Consider the following 22,904-nt stretch of genomic DNA (forward strand, 5'->3'; position numbering starts at 1 on the left):
ATAGACAAAAGGAAAGAAAGAAGAAGTATTTTATTTTTCAAATGGATAGAAAGGCATTTAGTGGAATACTCCCCCCAAAAGTAGTTAACCACCTTTTTATTTTTACTTTTTAAATTATCATCATTGGAGGAGGAGAGGCAAATTTACTGCATCAATAAAAGTGAGTACTAAAATAAAGATTTTCAAAATGCAAACATATTTCTTAATGCCACACAATCCCTTTTACTAATGGCAGTCTCAAATTGTATTAAATACTTTTTTACAAGAGGGGTGATTTAAATTCTTCTCAGTACCTCAAAAAAATTACCAAACTCTCCAACCTGAGTTTCAATTATTTGATGGTTGGGAAAGAGCACCAAGGGGGTCCTTCATTTTTCACAATTACTGCCAAACGTGTCATTCTTATAATGGCTTTAACGACTTTCAAACAGCTGGAATTCTGGTCCTTTTATTTTATTTTATTTTATTTTATTTTATTTTATTTTATTTTATTTTATTTTATTTTATTTTATTTTATTTTATTTTATTTTATTTTATTTTAATCAGTTAATAATGTTAGAGATGAGTGAAGTTTTTTTTTTTTTTTTTTTTTAATATAATTGAAGACAGTCATCAAAAGACAGAACAGAGAATCTTTTTGAATTGTTTTAAATTAATGCTAACTGATCCTGCCCCTGGTTGAACTTTGTCAAATTGATAACTTGGAGGTAAGTTAGAAAAACACCATTAAGTTAATTAAGGAAATCAATTTAGAGTTTCATCAAGAAAATTGTTTAGAAAAAAACACGTTGACAATTTGATTGAAATCATAAATACCTACAGTCTAAACTCCAGTGACTCACCTCTCCATTTAGAAAGCAGTAAAACACTGACACAAAGAACCCCTGCAAAAAAAGACACATTAGTATTAGAAGCAGAAAATTAAGCTCTATTGTGCTTTGGAACCTTAATTAGAAATCAAATAATTCATAAGAAAAGGCTAGATAAATGTGAGCACAATTTTGAAAGTTTTGCTTCTATAACATCTTTCAGACCAGTAGAAGGAAAACATCCAAAATACACATTTAGATGTTTATCTAAAACTCTTCGTCTATTTACAGCCGTACATTTCTTCTGAATTCACCAAAATATATTGTATACAAATTGATAAATTGTTTCAAAATGAGTTTTTAACACACTCTGAACCACCACTAAAGTGGAAATCTCCACGACAGTACCACTTATATTTACGCCAATCTTTCCAGTTTTAGTCCCATCTAGATTCTGAATGTTTTCACCAAATGTTTTCGTCATATATTATTCATAGCTTGATTTATATCACATTTTATGACAACAAACATGGTGAAGATTTATTCTTGTGTGGCTGTTACCAGTATTTTATGATTTATGGAGTGATAAAAAGAGATATCCAAAATCCCCTCAGTAAAACTTTGACTACCTTTATCCATTGTTCAGATTTCTGCTGTGGAAATTTATACAAATCAGCACATATTTAATTAGCCTATATAATGCCTCATTTGTATTTAAAGAAAACTTGTGATACAATGAAATAATGTCCTACTGTAAGTAATCAAAAGGGGAAGATTTATGGTTACATCCAGTATATTTCGACCCCACTCATCTGTCGTGTCTTGCCTTAAGTTTTAAGAGCAAACCTTGTCATGGCCAATAGAATTTTTGACTGTAAATAATCTCTGTTTGAAATCCCCTTTTTCCTCCCACTCAGTCTTACATTAAAGCACAGAAGATAGAACGATTTTTGAAAACTAGCCACAAAGCCGAAATCATGCCCACATGGCCCCGATGATCTTGACAGCTGAGAGCACTGAACATGAGGCAGGAGGGCCATATTGTGGGTAAGCACAGCCCAGATGCTACTTCAAATCATCTTCCCACTAGAAGCCTACCAACCTGAAAAGTTGTTCTCAAAGAAATGATTCAACTCTGATAAAACGCATTAAGAAATCACTGCTGCACATTGTTGACTTTGTAGATAATGTGTCTGGCTTTTCAAGGGTTGGCCACTGCTATTGTTCTTATTCTCACCTGAAAAGACTGTAAAAAGGAGTTGAAATAGATGAAAACGATTTGTGAAATGTCATCCTCCCCCGGATTCACAAAGAAGAGCATGTAGGTGATGCCCAGCAGAGGTAGCAATACGAGCGTTGCTTTCACAGCTTTTCTGTGAAAACAGGAATGAAACATTTGCAGCCTCATTTATAAAATAACAAAAATAGGAGATTGAATTTCATCCAAGTTGATTCCGAAAAATGCATGATTCAGTGTAAGTGAGAGACTGAAACATAAAAAATAAAAAAACACCCAGCACTTTGTTGTCATAATATATAATATGAAAACCTAATTTATTGCTAAGAAGATTTAGCTAGTGTAATGCAAGCAACACAAACCAAAATGGACATTTTTATAATGTTAGACCCTGGTCCACTGCCAGTTTATCTTTTACCCAAATCAAAAAATAGGTTAAAACAAAAACATAAAGTTTTTAATTTTTAAATGACCAAACACAATGTTCAGCCTCTGCACTGAGAAAAAACACATTGCACATTATACCCTGGTCCACTGCCAGTTTATCTTTTACCCAAATCAAAAAATAGGTTAAAACAAAAACATAAAGTTTAAAATTTTCAAATGACCGAACACAATGTTCAGCCTCTGCACTGCGAAAAAACACATTGAATGAACAATAGCATTGTTTACTTAAGACCTTCATGTGAGTTGCAACAGGCTGGCAATATGAAGATAATAGAAAATACTTCCTTGTCCAGCCTCCTGTTCATGCAAATCTAGTAAAACCAGAAGCATTTTAAATTAATATTTTTACAACTAGGCTTGAACCCACGGTCCTCCACTCACTTTAATCTGCATGGCTCACAACCATAAATCTGACTCCACCCTGAAAAGCCTGAACTGAAATTGTCTGAGCTGTGACACTGCAAACACTGCTTGAAGTAATCCCCACAGGAGAAAAACACTTGTTAGAACACTTGACATATACAGCAGGTGAGAAAACAAGCTCACCATTTTAACAATCAAATGCACAACAAGACAAGATTAAGATGGACTACACAAAACTCCCGCCTCTGAGGCACAAACCAAACCTCATCAAGTCTTGTCACACACGAGGGATTTTCTACTTATAACAAGTAGAACTGAATGAAACAACCTTTTGCATGAAGCGCTGTAGGAAACATTGCAACAAACTGAAAAAAAAACAACACATCTGACTATTAGGACTTGTCAGTAATTTCTTGATTGAAAACATCATTTACTGGCTTAGAGTATCAGACGTTTACTGAGACACATCAAATAAATCTGTTTAGGGGTGTTAATGTGATTTATTGTTTTTAATTTACCTCAATAATTGGAATACTTTGCCTGAAAGTGACGTGGAAAAAGCCATATGAATGATAATTGATCTCCAATCCTACTGTACTTGGCCCTGATTTGATTTCGTTGTCATTACCACTGGATCCTTTGATCGTAAAATATCTTCTCACTGATATTCAAGCTCACAGATTTGTGTGAAATTAAGTGTGACACAAATTCTTAAGGCTGGAATGATGGTTTCATGGTAAAAATGCATTTCCTCGAAGGCTAAAACAAACCTAAAGAAGCAAACAGATGGAGGAAGAGTGCCATACATATGCACATTAGCCACTTACCTGTATTGTATAGTTTCAGATGTGGTTGAAGCTCTTAGTTTGGTCATAAGAATCCTTACAATGTTGAAGAGGAAAACAAAGTTTATCTGGAAAAACGAGACAAGTGATAATTAGTTTTAAACCCTGTGCTAATGACTTACAAAGAGAACAATTATCTGCTTTGAACGGACTGCTCAGTAAATGCGGCGGTAGAGAATAGGATAACACAAGTCCAAGCACAACTCCTCTCTTAACAAGACTTTTACAGGGACACACACATCATAAGTGCTCACCGTCTTACTACAGGTTGGTGAGAGCTTGTACATACCAATTAGCTAATACATTTCTATGAATACAATTTCTCATTTTCAGGAGTCTTGTGTCTGAATTTGCCTTAACACAACATGATTAAAAGATTAATCCCACCTTTCCAAAAGCATGATACTGCATGGAAATGGCTTTCATTAAAAAACAATTTTGCAGCAGATTTTCTTTCATCAGTTTACACCTATAAGCAGGTATTAGTTCTTAGTTAGTTAGCAGCATTTTAGTGTAACATATATGCTATAGTCTTACAAATAATGTGAAGATAGACACAGACGTACAGTGCAATGACTCGCTTTGTTGTTGCTTACCAGAAGCACGAGAATTACTGGTCCCTGATAAATGTAATCCATATATTTTCCAGGTTCTTTACCAAACCAACATCTGTTTACAGAAAAAGGAAAGAAGGTGCTGTTGAATTGAGGGAATCATTAAAAAAAATACATTTAAAGGATATGGCCTTGAATTTTAGGTAGGATACTGACTGTTCATTTTCATAAAATAGCTTTCCAATGGCCCAGGCCACAATAATCGGACATGGGATACCTGAATTAAAAGAAAAGGAGTCATGGAAGTGAGATATAATGTCAAAGCATACAGTATAAGGGCATAGACAACCTGGTATCACGCCAAAGTGTGTAATACATGGTTTGGGTTAAATGTGGCGCAGTTGCGATTCAGTTAGGTTTAGGCCAAAAAAACACTACTTAGTTAGGGTGAGGAAAACTTTGAGTTCTTAATTTGAAAAGGTAATTTTATGTCGCCCGTAGGCGAGGCAAAATGTGACATTGATACGGTCTCCTCTAGTGGACAAACAGGTGTATTACATGCTTTGGCGTAATTCTGGGTTGGTAGAGAATATTCCTTTAAAAAAGACTTTAAATAGAAAAAATAACATAAACATTCGGTAACCTAAACTGAAAGCATTTTGTTTTACAATTGCAAACGCTCAGATTAGTGAATGACTGAATGAATTGTTTTTGTTTTGCAGAGATATATGCACAGTCCACAGGAAAAATGACAACACTACAAGCTCCCACCACCAAGTATAAACTTCAAAAAGTAAGAAACATGTTTCCATCTTTCCTCCTCTGAAAGGGCTCCAGGAACTTAATTTTAAGCCTAAAGAGGCTTCAGAGTCATACGATAGATCACTTAGGAACCACACTCAGAGATCCAGTAGACAAATAATGGATTAATATCGTGGTCAATACTTCCATCACGTCCTAATGAATACTAATTAAAAAGCTCTTAAGACTAATATCAGTGGCACAATGAGGGATCCAATCTCTTTACTAATGGTTTTCAAAATGTACCTCCAGTAAAAAAGAGACTATGACAGTTTCCAAATATTTTTATATTTCTTCTTTACTTTATAAGATATTGTGTCCGCTGAAAATACATTATGCATGGTTTGTGGCGAACAGTGATTTTATATTTAAACAGACACATTTAATCTACACCTGTCGTTGTTCTACTCATATCTGAGCATTCGTGACCTTTTTGATGAAGTTTCTCCATTCGTAGCGGTTTTGAGCTTTGATGTAGCAGCTATAAATTGATATCTTTGTGAGAGTTGTAATTCCATCTATCCAGCTGAGTTTCTGTCTTCCTCTGCTTCTTTTCCCTTCCACTTTAAAAATTCCTATTCTGCGTTTTTCTGAGATGACCCTCTGCTGAACAAAGACCATACTTCATGTGTAATCTTTTCAGTTAGCACGACTTGTCTGCTGTATGCTCAACAAAAATAAAGTGCAAGGCTTGGAAAAGAAAGACAGAGAGGGCTTGAGTTATCTTAAATAAAACCATTTGAGTTTAGCTGTCGTCTCTTGAAAACAGGTAAGATTTTATTGGGAGTTTGTATGCAATAGAAATTAATTCTTCACTCTATTTTACGTTGTAAAACATTTTGTAATTAAACATTTCACACTTGGACAGTTGCATTAACTATCAGTATACAGTCCCTTATTTGTTTTAATGTAAATGTGATCTTCATTCAGAGCATATAATTTATAAAATGTTTTGTCCAGCATCAAAGGATGTTTTGCTTCTTCTTGCTGCATGTTAAAATAAAAGTAAAAAAGTAAATGCCCAAAATCACCCGGGACCACAGTTTGGGCAAAGTCTGCTCCTTTTTAACAAGCAGTTGATTCTTCACTTTTTCACCCTAGCAGTCATCCAACAACCTAATTGAACAAAATATCTTCCAGCTATTTTAGCTATTGCATGAATCAGATGTGTTAAAAACATAGTGACAGATTAGGTTTTGTAACAACCTCAACAAACAGGATCAGATGTTTGTAAATCTGAGATGATCAGAGGATCAACCTTTAATTGACCTGAAAGAATACACGTCTAAACCTATTTTGATCCTGGCTAACATCAGGCCTCTGGTATAGAGGACAGATTTAATATGCCCTACTTCCATCACGTCCTAATGAATACTAATTAAAAAGCTCTTAAGACTAATATCAGTGGCACAATGAGGGATCCAATCTCTTTACTAATAGTTTTCAAAATGTACCTCCAGTAAAAAAGAGACTATGACAGTTTCCAAATATTTTTATATTTCTTCTTCACTTTATAAGATATTGTGTCCGCTGAAAATACATTATGCATGGTTTGTGGCGAACAGTGATTTTATATTTAAACAGACACCATATTTAATCTACACCTGTGGAGCGTGTGGAATGTGACCTACAAAATGAAACTATTCAGATAATCTAAACTTTATAAGAAAAGCTGCCTGTACTTTAAATTGTAATCACATTAGGGCATAAAAAACCAGATTGATAAGTATGATATCTTCTGTCGATAGTTTCTATTTTAAAACGAGTATGAGCTTCTCAATTATGTCATCCATCTGCTGTTATCATGTCATCTACTCTGCTGGAATCTATTTATTTTTTAATCATGTGTTCATAAAGCTCTGTTGGGTCATTTTAAAGTGACCTACATTCAGTAAATTATCTTATTTTTTTTCCTAACTGCGGAGCACACCATGCCCATTATATAAACAGAGAAAGAAAATGTCAGACAGTCTTAGAGAGGTGGACAAGCATGCTCCTGTGTGCATTTTGCTGTATGAAGATGAAATATTCTGACACTCATGCGGCCTTGCTCCATTGTACAAAAGGCCTCTTTTATCGGTCGAGGTGAGCATAAATAATTTATACGGTCACGACAGGGCATTTGCTACTTATTCAAAACTCCTCTATCACTGAAAATCAAGCATAAAAAAAAAGACATTTTCCACATTTGATTGTGCCCTTTTCTCTTATTAAACTGAAGCCTTATCTTGAGTCTGAAGCACTAAAAGGGCTTCCCTCCTCTTCACTTGCTGACCAGACATCAATTCTTGCGGTGCTTATACTCTCAAACAAACGTCCACACAAATGACAATTATAAAATCAATTAATATGACTGAAAGTTTGAGAACAGCCAAGGATTGTCCATCGATTTTAAATACCTTGAGGCAGATTTCCAAACTCCCTGATTTGTATCCTCTAAAAGTCCTTCATCAACTCATCAGTCTGGTTTTTAGAAAACAGTGGAGTACAGTAACTGCAGCTGTAAAGGTGGTGAATGGTTTTATTAATTCGGCGCAGATAATAAAACAATGTTGCTATGCATTTATCCAAGGCTCAAAGTGTACAATCTATTAGTTTGAATGTTTTCTTCCATACTTCCACAGTGTGTGAAAGCAAATGGTGCTCTGAAATTGAAACTTCAAACTTCTCAATTACATTTAAATCTCTAAGAAAACTATTGTACTTTTTTCTTCTATCAAAACAGGCGGAAAAGATTTAACCTGATCTGCGAGTAGAAGATTTTACTTAGTATCTTTACTGGTTTCATGACAATTTAGTTAATGATTTTGTCAAACTAGTTACCCTCTTCTTTCTTATGTTTTAATGTATTATGTAAAACACTTGTGGTTGTCCCTGTGCATGAAATGTGCTATACAAACAGACTTTCTTCATGTTGCCAGCATCGCTGTAGATACAAACCATATGAGTGTGGCATTACTAATGTACTGTCAGCATGAACATACTTACACCAACCGATGAAGAGGAAGACCCATTTTCTCAGTTTATCAGTGGAATAAGTCATTACAATGGCTGTGTGAAGGTAGCATCCTTCAACAAACATCCAGAAAAAGTTTGTCACCACAAAGTAGTTGTATATCGTCGTGATAAATCGACACCACGGCTGAAAAATAAAAAGAGACCCAAATTCATTATACAGACAAAAAAAATGTTTTAGTTACTTTCTATATTCTTACTTTTAGAAATAATACATGATAACACATTAACAATTATATATCTGTTACCTCATTGCTCTCATGGATATTGTGGTCTATCAGCTGAAGCAAAAACCACATAACATTCCTCAGTATGAAAGTAGTGATCAAATTCCAGTGGATGATATTTCGAAGACATCGTATGCTCCTAAACCATAAGCAGAATGGAGATGTGTTATTACAATGCTTTTTAAAATTACAGCAACGTTTACTGATAGTAACATGAGATTCTGGGTTGGAAAATTGCCAGAATTGTGTTTTACATGCGTTTAGACTGCTGTAATAGATTGGTAGCTCCCTCTCTGTTTTACTGTTCATTTATTTTTGGGCAGTCTTTGCAGACAGAAGCTCGAGTAGTTCAAGCAAACACTGTGAAACTTCACATAGAGTCTTTTAAGCCAAATACATTTTTATTTTACCAATATTAAGGGTATGCCAAATTGGCTATTAGCAGTTCCTGTTTGCACACCACCCATGGTGGTGCAGACAGTTATCACCAGATTACTTCAATGCAAATGAAAATGTAATAATGAAAGGATAACAGAAATTGATATCCATGTACCATGTGTAAGTTGCTCTAAAACTAAAAAGTGTGTTTCATGTCCATGTTTTCAGACTCAGTTATCACTCAGAGAATGATCATTTTCATGTAAATTGGGGTTGCACTTCTTAAAACTGTAGATATAGTGGGGCTTTGTGCTTTAAAGATACACTAGAAGTTAAATAATTATCTTTGTAAAGATTTTAACATTTAGTTTACAGTAAAAAATGCTTTCCCCAGACAATACTGTCAATACTACCAAAAATAATCTTCTATTGGGAAAAAGGCTAAGAAGATTTGTTTTTGAAATCCTGACAGATTTAATCTCAGAGCAGAATATCAACTATTTTGGTCTTTAACCTGAAAAAAAATCAATAGTTGTTTTCAGAAGCCCACATTGATCAAACCTTAGTACACAGAACAGCTGAGGCTTTTTGATGCTAGCCTGTTCTGTCACAGCAGATGTAGTTGTGTGCTTGTGTGTGTTTGTGTGTCTCTGTGTGTGTATTTATTTAAACCGGGACATGAAAAAAGGGTATGACTGCTTAGAAGAAAGACATGTTATGAAATACACATTAGAGCCTCTCTTAGCTGAGTGCTCCAGCTGAGCAGAGCTGTATTCATTTGACATAAGCGAGTTAATGATAAGCAGTCTGAGGATACGAGGGGAATTTCACTGATTGTCTTCTATGAGGTCTCAAGCATACAGGACACATTTAGATGGGCACTATTTTTGTACTTGCCTTAAGCACAAGAAGAGAATGAAGGCCACGACTAGAGCTCCCACAGAGATACAGTGGCCTAGGTAGTTGATGATCAGCGCTATTTTATAATGCATTGGATATTTTCTCTGGAAAGACAACATGTGAATTACTCCTTTAACGTTACAGCTGGATAACAGGACAAAGAGAAATGTTAGAAATGCATAAATACATTAAAAAGACCTAGTGAGTGTATGGGCTTTTAGAAATTCAGCTACATTTCAATACATATCTTTTTATGCTAATACATGTTCAATGTACTAATGGACCATTAAAAGTAATTGCATACAACAATCAAGAGGCAGAGCTGAGCTTTTACTTTACCGATGCATATAATCGCACGTCTGCAATGATGCAATCAGTTCGTAACATATTCTATGTTTGTTATTTTTTTTTTTGTATTTGGCTCCATTTTCAAAGATTTCTGGATGACCCAATGACTGACCGAAAGTATATATTTTTTTAGTTGCAGTTACAAAGTTTAAAAGACTTTTGACTTACTTTGAATTATCTGAAAGCTTTTGATGGTTTTGTACCACAGCGATTAAGAGTGTAACTCTATTCGGGACACGGAAATGGTGTGAGCATGATAACAATGTTCGTATGATTGTGCTGCTTCTACATCTGTATGCCCGCTTTCTTATCCCTGTTCTGTGTCTATGTAAGCTTCATTGTTCTGATGTTTGACTAAAATGAGAGAAAGCATATGTCATTGACACACTTCAGATGTCTTGGGCTAAACTTATTTGAGAAAATAGAGCAAGACCTAGAAATACACAGAATCAAGGGACATAATGTGGAGTAATCAGGCCAAAACTCATTACTGTACATCACTCTTACATTTTGCCCTCAGGCTTTCGTTACAGGGATACAGACAAAATTGCATTTATGTATTTGTCGTCAGGAAAACAAAATGCTTAGTGTTTAACTCCACTGCACCATAAAAGAAACTGCAGCTCAATAAGCGTTAAGCAATCAGAACATTTTCTGTGCCGTATCTGTTAGCAATTGTGCTGTGCGCCATTAGTGTGATGATGAGCATTTATCTAAGATGGTGCAGCAGGATTGCTCCTCTGTCACCACACCAACCTTCTCTTCCAAAATGGGTTCACAATTGGAGTAATTGCTCTTCAACGCCCATGTCCCATTATCCATGCATTCCCTATAAGCGCTCCCTGCAAGAAAAGAGTTAGGAACACAATTTAGAAAACAACAAAGCTGCAGCACTGTGCAAAGATTGTTTAAAAATACTTGTTGAGCTTTGAATAAAGGTCATTTTAAAGATTACAGATATTCACCATCAGGCACTGCATTCAGCTGAGTCAGTGCTTGGTATTTGTTGTGGCAAGGGTATCATAAAGTGTCTGCTATGTAGGTAAGCTACAACATCCTTGTAATTTCCTCAGAGCTCAGTTAAAAGTTTAGCGCTACTATCTGTCTGACTCGTGGACAGAATACCAATTTAGCAATACACATTTTTATTCATTGGAGGGAAACGCAAAGCCTCTTACACCGTCAGTTTATTTGCATATCTTTTAAAACCCACTTCTCATAATCAACTTTAAACAGAATTTTTCATTTTGAAGTTTTTCAGTTCATATTCCGCCGGCCTCTTTATCTGAACACCGGAAAATGTATAAAGAGTTGGGCGGACACACTGCAGCAGTAAATGTATAAAGGTTATTTTCCTCTATTTTATCAATGGGCCACTTAAAGTAATCATTTTAACCACTCTACTGTCAAAATGCATGTCATTTATTTAGTTTTTCTTTTTTTCTTTTATATTGTGAGTAAAAACATCTGCCACTGAGAGGCCACTGCTTTTTTACTTTCAGTGTTGTATAACCCCTTTTGTGCAATATAAATCCAGTTATCATTATTGGTTAAATTATATTTACTGTGACAAAATGAGTCCCCAAGCCAAGGTGATACTTCCCCTAAATACAATTGTACATGAATGGATGAATAGATAGATATGTTTATCTCAATGTTGAGAAAGTTGTATAACCCTCAACATATTTTTCCACTTGAGGGATTAACTGCAATGCTCCTGTTTAACCCTCGTGTTGTCCTTGGGTCACAATGACCCACAGCTGTGTTCAACCAAGTTCTATTTTATTTCTATATTTTTATATTTTGGGGGATTTTTTGTTTTGTTTTGTTTAAAGAAACCCTCATAGCATCCTTGTCACCAATGATCCCAAAAAATATGAAAATATAGAAATAAAATAGAACTTGGTTGAACATAGCTGCGGGTCATTTTGACCCAAGGACAACACGAGGGTTAAAGATCTTGACTTGAAGATTTTTGTAAACAATAAAACAATATTGTTGAAAGTGAGAAAACCCTCCACCTCAGAATTGCACACAGGGATTTCTGAAGCAGTGAACGTAGTTGAGTAATAACCTTGACATTCAAATTAATGTTATATAATGTGACATTTTGTTGTTTGTTAGCAGAGAACAGAAAACTGCTGGTGTTAGCTGGAAACAATCTCGCTTTTAATTGGACTCATGGAAACACATACTGTGTTGTGACTAGACAATGTTTCATGCTGTTTATGAAAATCCCAATTCTCAGCTGTTTGAGCTGGAGCTATTTGCACAAGCTTAGTGTTAAATCAAAGCCAGTTAAATCACTCAAGCGCCTGAGTGAGTGGCGTGTCCCCAGACACAGTAAAACAATCAATCGCCATATATTCTAAAACACAATGTGCATCTTCTGAAAACTGCTTCAACATGTTCATTGATCAGGTGCCATGTGGCATTTACAGTCTCTGTGCAATTTACGCAGTCCTGATAGGACAACTAATGTCTCCTGAAAGGTTGAACACCAAAGACAATAGGGGAAAAAAACTGGAGGACCAGACAGATTTTTTTTTTTTTTTTTTTTGATCATTGGTGAGAAGATTAAGTATTTCCAAGAGGGCCATTTCTTACTTTTCATTGAATAATAGTGACAAATTTACTATTTACTATTTAAAGCTATTATGCAATTGATTGAGGCGCACACTGAGCAACAAGAAAATTAAAAAACCCTTGTACATTGTAGTCAATCGGATACAGAGAGGTGTTGCTCTGCTCAATGGTCTATTTTATGAAAACTGAAATGAATAAGTTTTGAAGAAAAAAATGAATTGACCGAAGTTCTTTCTCAAATTAAATGTTAATGCTGCTGCATGAGAATTATTTCAAAATGACAAAATGTTCTCTAAATTTGTGTCCATATGGGAACAATAACCAAGCAACAACATTAAAAAAAAATGCACCAGGATGTGCAACAATAGTATACTATATATTGTAGCATAAAATGTAAGAATTCATCCTGGTATTTAACTTCTGTGTGGCTGAAATAATCCAAACGTCTTTAGAACAAGTTTAGTAATTTTTTTTTTTTTTTTTAAACAGTATCTTCAAAATCAATTGGTTTATCAGTTTGTCAGCGATCATCACGTCATGATTATTACAACAGAATACAAATCACAGACTTTCCTGTTCTTGTTTTAAGGAATAAAACTGAAAGTCAGTATGACGGCATCAACATGATTGTGGCCTACCAACTGCCAAAATTCCTCCTTTCAGGTAACATCTGCAACATCTGAAGTAACAACTCAACAAGTCAGACAGCTGGTGTCATTTGCAAATCCAATGTTTTGATCTGTTTAAAAAAAACAAAAAACATTGCGAAACCAATATTGAAAACAAATATAAAATGACACCTTTTCTAAGCTAATATTGCAGCAGACTAAAAACTTAAGTTCTCAGCCTCTTCGGGCAAATATCCCACTGTGTTTGTGAAACAAGCAGTGATAGTGCAGAAGAACAGAAGAAGAGGAGCAGGTTGTGAGGTTCATCCCTGTGAGCTATTCCATCGAGGCAGGACTAATTCAAAGCACTGATGCAGGGAGAGCACGTTTCTGACTAACCATCTGTGCATTGCGCATGATAAAGCTATTCTTTTCATATTGTTCCTTACAGTGTTATTACATTTGCGCAGGTAAAATAAAATCCCCTAATGACTCATTAAAGTTTTTTTTGTTTTTGTTTCACGGGGGGGGGGGGGGGGGGGGGGGGGGTAAAGCTGCCACGCAAGGTGTTAACAACGCTATAAGCAACCCATCACTGACCGCACTCCACGAGTGTAAAGACGCATATGACAATGGAAGAAATGTACAATTCTTGACTGGTGTCTGTGCCAACATCGCCCACCAGCCACCCTGACAACTTTTCTTGGATGCACAAATATATTCAAAAAAACAGCATATGATTATCTGAGGATTAGAAGCTTCCTTGTTGAGATAAATGAGTAAAGGAGCTTTGAATCGCATTCATTGATGATGAATTGATTGCTCAGGCATAAATGGCAGTTCAAATAGCAGATTTAATTATTCAATTATCAGTTTTGACATAAATCTGTAATATATTGTCAGAGCTAATCATAAGAAGTCTATCTTCACCATTGCTAAACTCGACCTCTTTTTTTTTGTTCGGCTGATTGATGCTGTGCTATACCAACCGTAAGGTCTGCAACAATGCCACAGGAATATTCCAGTACAACATTTTTCACTTAAAGGTTGCGTAAGCCTGCCTTTCTTTTTCTGCTGTTTGATTGCTCTGTGATTTAGTTTGTCATCTTTTCTGTCTCTACGTCGGTGTTACATTTGTGTCAGGAGGTTGGTTTCCTGAGGGAGGGACTCAAACAAGCAGGAACAAATGTGACATGACTGCTATGCCTCTCAAAGGACCAAGTTGCTGCTTGTAGCTTATCACAAATTATTCTCTAGTTTTTTGGTTTTCAGAAAAAGTCAAACTGAAGACTTTTATTTGGATGAGTTTCAAATTGTAGTAAAGATGAAACGCTATAATATTTAAAAAAAAAAAATTAAGTGATCAAAGCAGCTCGTACACCGTACACCTGAGTTAGTTACGGAAATGTTTCCTTCAAGCCATATGAAATTTAATTTCACGAGCTGGAGACAGAGTAAACTAGGCCATACCTTAACATGGGAATCTCACAGCTCATTGCGGTTTGATATTTCATTTAGGCAGCTGGAACTGGAGCAAAATTGCCATACTACATACTTTTCTAGGACAGATGAGGACATAGAGTAAATAAATCAATATCCCATTAAATGCAACAAAATAATTTTTAAAATAAATGTAGGCATTAATTAATAGATGGAATATGTCATTAAGTCATATTTCTGTTTTGATTTGCTTGTGTATTTATTTACCTTTGTACTAATTCTCCTATTTGCTTTCCCACTTACATTTTATTTATTCCTTTTTTTGCTTTAAAAAGCATTAATGCAAATATTAATGCATAATTTTCATGGGGTCAAGTTTTTGCCTTTTGGTTGAGAGCGTGTAAACTGACGATCAATATATGTGCTCCCGTCATACCTATGTTAATTGATGGGAAAGAATTAAATTTTAGGCAATCAGGATTAAAACTGGGAAGGGTTTGGTGGCAATTAGTTGTCAGCACAGTGCATCATTGTGAGTAGCTGTAGGTTTAGGCTGGCAGTCTGTGGGTCAGCTGGGCTACTTTAAAAAAATCCATCTGTGTTGTGTGAATGCAGTCAAGCTTACATTGATTACACAATGTGTTATATATCCCACATTAATTCAGAGTGTGCTTGGAATTTGCTTCAGCGCCTCAGATTACCATGAGAAGTTCCACTTAGTCTTAAAGCTGTTTTGGGAAATGTGTGTAAAAACTTCCAGATCCTGTAACAAAGCACTGTTAACTTCTAAAATCATCTTTATCAAGAAACTTAGCCCAATCCTTTTTTTAATCATTTTATTCAATTATTATGTTTTCATAAATTAATAATACCATAACTTCTGTTTTTGCTTGTTAAAACTTTACTTTAATTACTTTTGCAGTAAAAGACCATAACGAAAAGTATTTCTCCTAGATGAGCTAATTTATGCTCATTTTAGGGCAGATACTTTAATGGGAAGCACCGAATCTTTGATAAGGCTGGAACTGTATAATAATAATACTTATACTTATAATAATAATAATGTGTTTTGTGTACTGTGTAATCTTTTAATGAAGTTATGATATATTGAAATTTGGGGTATTCATTGAGAAATCCTTTATTGAAGCAGCAGCAGAATGTTTGTTACATGATTTTAAAATGTGTTTTGGGGTTTGTTCATCGACAGCTTAACTTTGGGCTTTTATTACAGTCACCTGACGAGTGTAGTGTTGATCAACTCCAACTCCCTGTCGCTACGGTAACCATCACCGACTTCGAAGCGGCAACCTACCCGCTAGAATGAAAGTGGATCATCAGTACTGCTCGGTTCTTCTCTACGTTGCGCAGGTATTTCGATATTTTAATGCCAGAGCTCGTCTCTTTTTGTAAAAATGCTGCGACAAAGAACCGATGGAAACACGACGATACTACGTCCCGCCCACCGATAGCCGTAACCTGACCGCACCACATATGCCTGTCAATCAAACAGACACCAATAAGTCTTTTTGAAGCTTATTTTCTAATTAATGACAGTATTATTGAATGGAAGCCTATGGAGCCAGATGGCTTTGTGGAGCCAACCTCTAGTGGTACTCGGTGGTATTGCAGCTCAAGGCACTTCTGAATCTGCCTCATTTTTCAGACCCCGAAGCTACGTGCACTTTTTAATTACAGATTCCGCACAGAACAGAATGTTTTACATTGTCAGGATAGTTTCATTTCTGGGCCAGCATCTCATCTGTCTCAGTCTGTTCTTTTTGCTGTTTTGTGAGTCAGAGACTCACCCTGTCCTTTTTCTCTTATTTGCAAGTGTCCTTTTCAAAGGGCACTTTTTATTTATTTATTTTTTTTTATTATTTTTGTCCTCCAAAAAAAGAATGTCTGAAATGTTGGCCCAAAACACATAACAGACACTTTTGACAGACTTTAGTAGAAATACATCACTTATGAAAGCAGGAAGGAGACACTCACACAGTTTTATGAAAAATGAAACCTGTGAAATGATCTCACTGCCTTCAGTTTCCAAAAATCATGTATTTATGACCCGAATGACCTGTGGTTCAGATCAGAAAATGTTAGTCTACAGTGAGCCTAACCTGTCAACATTAACATGCCAACATCACTGTATTAAAGTACAACTGTTCCCAAGCCCTTGATTGACCCAAGTTTGATCTAACACAACATGGCAGCTCAACAATTCAAAAAAAAGAAATACTGTCGCCTCCTTGTCACATTCATTCTGGCATATATTTTGTCAGAGGTGCTGATCCTTTTCAAAGCAAACGAAGTCGCTGGCTCTCTGGCATTATCAGCATGCACTGTGACTGAATTACCTAAAGTAAATCTCTGGGAGGTTTATTCTGAAACTACTGAAAGCCCAGACGTTGATAGATCACAACTCATATAAACATGACTAAGTATTTATATTCATACCACAGGTAAGCGCTTTATGGAGCTATTGCTACAATATTCCTATGGAGCTCTGAGTTTTTATGTTTTCAGATACATTTAACTACACATGTCAACCAGTAGTCACAACGTTAGTGCAGAAACTGGGAAAGATCCAGACATCCCCTTCATTAAAAAAAAAAAAATCCTTTCATTTTTAAGTATTATTTCTGCATCTTCCAGGCATCTTTAGTTGTTGCTGCATATTAAATAAATGTTAGAAAGTAAGTGAAAAGTTTAGACTTTTATAAATCAAATTCACATTTAATGAACTGTAGTGAATATTCTGTTTATAATTGGACAACTCTTGGCTGCTATAAAGGGAGCAGCCCGAGGGAAAGAATAATTCAAGACACACTTCTTTTTCTGTGTCGTGCACGGTTGTGCTTCACAGAAGCTTGTGCAGAAAAAGCACTGACATATTTCTGCAGCCAAAATTAGTCACAAACTTCTACTGTAGATGCTAATAGTAGTTTAAAATAGACTGTATCTTGGGACCTTAACTAATGTGGGTGTAGATTTTAGTTGGATGACAAAAAAATATATAATTTTTTACAGAAGTCAACAACACAGAAGGTGAAATTTAGTGCAGGGAATCTGCTGGAGTAGAAAATCCCGCTTTAGCTTTAGTGTTTTCTCTGTAAGCCTGAATGACATGCTCTTCCTTCTACAGCTGACAATTGAGATGACAGTTGGAGATGTGGCTGTAGATACACAGCACCAGTGACTGGGTCCTCCTGGAGGAGCCCTATGGACCATCTAAGCACTCCTCCACCGAGCCAATCAACTGAGCCAATCAAACACTTGGGGTTAGTCAGAAAGCTTTTGCAGCAAGACGTAATCACCCATGCAGCAGCTGGCACAGTTGGATATCTTTATGCTAGATCCATGCTGCCTACACAGCAATGGGAAATCTGCCATTGACAATTGACAACAACAATAATACATTACTCTATAATTTGTATTCTTTAAAAATTGAACCACAATATCAGAGGTTCCCCCCTTAATGAGGTTTGGACCCCCTGTTGTGAAGTAAATGTAAGGAATTGTGAGATGATTCCTGCAGTAAACAAGAACATCTAAATTCTGCTACAAACAATGATGTCTGCTTTGCAGGCTTTTCTCTCATGTTTGCATTGGTCTTGTGAAATTCTGCAAGTTCCAGTGACTAAAAAATAATAGGATAGGAAATAAATAGATATGAGATCACTTTATAATCACCAAACCTAAATTAAAAAAAAAAAAAAAAAAAAACAGTCTTCAAGGTATAGAATGATAACTGATGGCTTCATTACAGTCTTTGGATTCAATTAACTGGTTTAATGAGAGCTTAATCTTAAATGCAAGCTGCATCCCAGTGCCTGTTGATTGTAGTACTGAAGCAACATTCTCATGAGGTAACTATGTAATCAATTGTGAATTTACAGTATCTTAGTACACTGACCATGAATGAAATGTGCATTTCATCTCAACTTATTTAACGGTCCGGTGTGTAAGATTTAGGAGAATCTATTGGAAGAAATGGAAGATAATATTCATTATAATATAATGATAATATAATTTTTTCAGTCTATAATCACCTAAATCTAAGAATCATTGTGCTTTCATCACCTTCGAATGAGCCCTTCATATCTCAATAGGGAGTGCTACAGGGTTATTTGGTTTCAATCAGCAACCTACTAGATGCCACTAAATCCATCACAATGCCCCTTTAATTCTGAGACCTGAGAGAAAAGTGCAGGCAGAAAGTTCAGATTCATTAATTTTATCATGTTATTTTCAAATTTGCTCAGTATTACTTAGATGTCTGGTTGGTTGACTTTTAAAAGATAAGAATTGAAAATGAAAAGAAAGCTGCTTTTGTTAGTTGAGCTTGAAGAAAGGGGGTTTTCTTTGGGTTTCGGAGTCGGTCATCTGGAACTGCTGGACACATGCAAGGGGGGAGGAAGAGAGAGAGAGAGAGAGAGAGAGGTCTGGATTCAGCTGTTATTATTCCTCCAAGTGAAGATTTTGTTTGTTTTTCTTCATGACATATGCAGATTTGAAAGATCGTAGAGGCTATTGCATTAAATTAACTTCATGACCGCAGCAGAGGAGCATGTCAGCGGCATGATGAGTTCAAGGTGGGGTTCTTTATATTCAAATGATAATTATTTGTGCCTTTTCATGGCTGAAAAATTGCAAAAGTAGTTAGTTTGACATCAGTGCACTGAGGATTTTAAGCAACTAGGGCCAGAGAAGTTTTGCAAGGCTGCAAATAGTGCTTAGAGATAAATACTGTGTCAGCAAGTGCTCGTTATGACAATGTGGCTGTGCTGATTAGAGGTTCTAATTATTGTTTAGGATGCTTTGTGCCAATCCATGTTGAAGAAATTTCAGTTGATGGTGCTATAAAGGAATAGTGAGAGATCAGCACCATGAACATGTACACATTTCAAGGCAATGACAAGCTGATTGTCAAATATTAGACTCCATATTAACAAAACTAACGCAACAAGTTGTGAGTTGAGATATCAGGACTAAAGTGGTGGATTGACCTACTGCCTTTGTCATCTGTAGGCAAGTGCAAGAATTTTCTGTTGATTGACTAATTAATGAGCTCATTTAAAATCCAGTTTGGTTCATTTGGTTGAACAAACCGATATCTGGATAAGAGTTTGACTCCTAGGTTCACTGCACAAGTAACACACCATGAAAAACTGCAATGAAAGGGAGATTAGATAGTTGTCAGTCTATATCCTCTTGTTTAGCAGGGACCACTGAATCTCTCTTAAAAGCCCTGAGTAATGACCACTGAAGCAAACAGACCAATAGAGCCTCAGGGAGAGATACTGGGTAATCTTTTACTCACAGCTGCACATCTCAAGTTTTCTTGTTTCTCTCCATGCCCTCATGGCACATTAGGTAAAACTGCAAAGGCAAACATTTGCCTGCCTGTTTGCTGTCAAACTCTCAACCCTCACAGCTGCACTGAAATCAGTTGGTGAGAGAAAATGAGCAAAAGACTGCGTGCTAAACCTTCAGGGAAACCAACAAGCCAAACTCCCGAGCATAGCATGTGTGCATATTGAGACTGTATCAGTCCACATTACACGACTGAAAAACGTGCAAATGCTGCCACATTTCATTAGCACTTTAGTCAAGGCAAGGTTGTAGTTGGGCACTGCAAGATAGCAAAAAGCACTTTTTAGTCTGACCATTATCATTAAAATCAAAGAACTTGTTTTTATTGGTTTTGTAGCTTTGGATCTCGTACTCGTACTGATAGGGAACACCTGAGTCTCATTTTTCACAGCCAAAAATGTAAAATCTCATTAAAAAGGAAACATTATTTTTCCAATTTAGGAACTGACACCCTGATACTGCAAAGAGTCCTCATGTAGGAAGCTGGGGTGGCTGGTTGAGATTTATGTCCATGTATGGTTCCTGTATATTTAAATTTCCTAGTTAAGGTTAGTGAGGGTCAAGGTTTTGTTTAAATATTGCAAAAGCCAAAACTCCTTATTACGCATTTCAATTAAAGTAACTTAACAATCTTTGTCTAAATTTAACAAAACGTTTTGAGTTGCTGAAGACAACCATGCAACTAGTCACTGAGAAGAAGACCATAAAATTGTCAAACTACTCTTTCCAAATCAAGACTGAACTTGTACACAAGTATGAAAATATGTAGCTATCAGGCACAAACAGAAAGCAAATTAACAGAAACTGGAGGTCTAATTGGATTAACATGCTGCAGATAAATTTGTTCGTGCATAATCGTTTTATGTGAATCAAATAAATGTAATAAATAAATAAATGGCATACAGCCATCTCTGGGCTGGGGGATTTGCTATATACACACAGCCATACACACTCCCAGTAATGCATATGTATGAGTATCCATATTGCAAATAAATCCTTCAACCAATCAGCAACCTTTTTTGTAACCAGTAGTGTTAGAGATTTAAGACTTCTGATTTTAGACGTACAGTAAGGGAAGTGTTTCATCTTTGACAGCAGAGGTAAAGAATAAAAAGGACATTTAGCTTCATGGAGGAAAATGAAAAGGATAAATATACTGATTACTTTAGCAGCTAGTTATTCTTGCACACATTTATGCATAACTACAAATATGAAGTGACACAAAAAAGCACATTCTTAAACTTGCTGTCTGATAATAAAAAACATTGTAGACAGTCATGTATTAGAGGGAAAAGCTTCTCCAGAGGGAGGCAGTGAGAAACATCTAAGGTTAACTGACAACATTACATGGGCCGCCACGACACCGCAGCTTTCTTGGTGGTAGCATTGAGAAAACTGTTACCTCTGTTAACAAGTACTGAGATTTTGAGGCTTCAAGCAAGCTGGTCCATCCTCTCAGTTTTGGATGTGTGAAAATGCCAATTTGGGATGGACTGGGGAGGTGAGAGTAGAACAGGGATATGAGACACAGGATTCTAGTCTACAGAGACATGAATACTCCACTGATATGAATGTAGGAGATTGGGATGGCAACTGAGTGTCATTTGGAGAAATGTCAGAAATACAATATCATCATGAGATGAGATAAAAATGTTCTCTGGAAATAAGGGGATTTGTGTAAATATTTGGATAATGATAATACATTTTCATAAAATGCCACAGAATAATGGATTGATTGTTGATTGACAATGAGGCGAGACAGCACGACTGGGACATGACCAACATCTTTCTCAGCTGCTATTATTCACATAACACAAGACAATACCCACAATTAAAAGCGCAGAGCTTCTGTTTGAACAATAGTGATTGACTAGATGTGTGTGTTGTGCGGTGGCTTCAAATGCCAGTCCAGCTCTCACACTTTGGTAGGTCTGGATTCTCAGCCAGTTATGAGTGAAGCCAGAGGAGGCTGGTGCTGATTGGACCCCCACCGGGATTTGGTGTGGAACGGCAAGTGAAATGTTTGTTACACATTCTGACCTGAATTTGCTGACTGACTAACCTCTTACCCAGGCTCACCGTGGAGAAGTGGATCAAAGGTTTTAGGGGGTAGATTGACTGCAGGAGAAACATTTTACAGAGACCTGCACTGCACTCACTGGATTCAGCGAGGGAAAATAGCACTTGAGTCACGGCAACCAGAAGTGCATGATTATCTGCATGAGAAACCACACATGGGAAGTCAATTGCATCAGCAGCATCAGGGTCTAAAACAGGATGGTTTGGAAAATATACAAACCAATAAATATAATTGTTCACCGTCTACATATGAGTATTCACATGGCATTTTCACTGATTTTTAAGGTAGAGCTTCATATTAGTCTTTTTCCTTTCAACTCTGGGGACATGACAGCTCACTGACGAGAAGACATAAAGCAGTGCAAAACTCATTAAGACTCTCATTAAACTTTAGTGGTAGGCATTATTGAGTCATTAGATTATGCTGTAAACTAATGACAAGCAGATGGATTTCTTTTAAACTGCTTATTTTGAGATTTCTGCCCACAGGTCTGTCCTCCACCAGTGGCTTTTGAACACTTTTAATCAGAGACTACTAAAAAATATAATACTGCGACTAGTTTTCTTCGGGGAGAGATGGCTATTTTGTGCAGGTGTTTGGTGCTTTCCCAAACATTATGGAAGGCAAAAAAACAAAAAAAAAACCAACACACAAATTGCATCTAAAAAGCATCCCTGTGAACCAAAAACTACCATTTTTCCGTTTGATGATGATGCCTCATGTTTATTTACCGCTCTACCTCAGTGTCGCGTTTGCCTCTGAAAGATAGCTGCTCAGGCGACAAGCAACAAGCTCTATTCCCATCATGCAACACTGCATGAGCTTCACTCTCCGCTCTGAACCTGATACACACTGTGGAACTGATACGTCTCAGACTTTAATAATCCTGATAA

General features: G+C 36.3%; 1 protein-coding gene across 1 annotated transcript in view; it reads right to left on the reverse strand.

The window, feature by feature from the left end:
* LOC138203062 (corticotropin-releasing factor receptor 2) overlaps nt 1–22,904 on the reverse strand; it is a 32,491-nt gene that overhangs the window by 3,023 nt on the left and 6,564 nt on the right. Inside the window, exons 3-11 of the mRNA XM_069157615.1 lie at nt 10,681–10,766; nt 9,574–9,680; nt 8,320–8,437; nt 8,045–8,198; nt 4,472–4,532; nt 4,298–4,370; nt 3,684–3,769; nt 2,047–2,182; nt 843–884 (exon numbers count right to left, since the gene is read on the reverse strand). Coding sequence (XP_069013716.1) covers nt 843–884; nt 2,047–2,182; nt 3,684–3,769; nt 4,298–4,370; nt 4,472–4,532; nt 8,045–8,198; nt 8,320–8,437; nt 9,574–9,680; nt 10,681–10,766 — 863 coding nt within the window. The remainder of the gene's footprint in view (nt 1–842; nt 885–2,046; nt 2,183–3,683; nt 3,770–4,297; nt 4,371–4,471; nt 4,533–8,044; nt 8,199–8,319; nt 8,438–9,573; nt 9,681–10,680; nt 10,767–22,904) is intronic.

Source organism: Embiotoca jacksoni, unplaced genomic scaffold, assembly GCF_022577435.1.
Source record: "Embiotoca jacksoni isolate LCO1_2020_lvr unplaced genomic scaffold, fEmbJac1.0.p SCAF_22, whole genome shotgun sequence".
In the NCBI taxonomy this organism is placed as follows: domain Eukaryota; kingdom Metazoa; phylum Chordata; class Actinopteri; family Embiotocidae; genus Embiotoca; species Embiotoca jacksoni.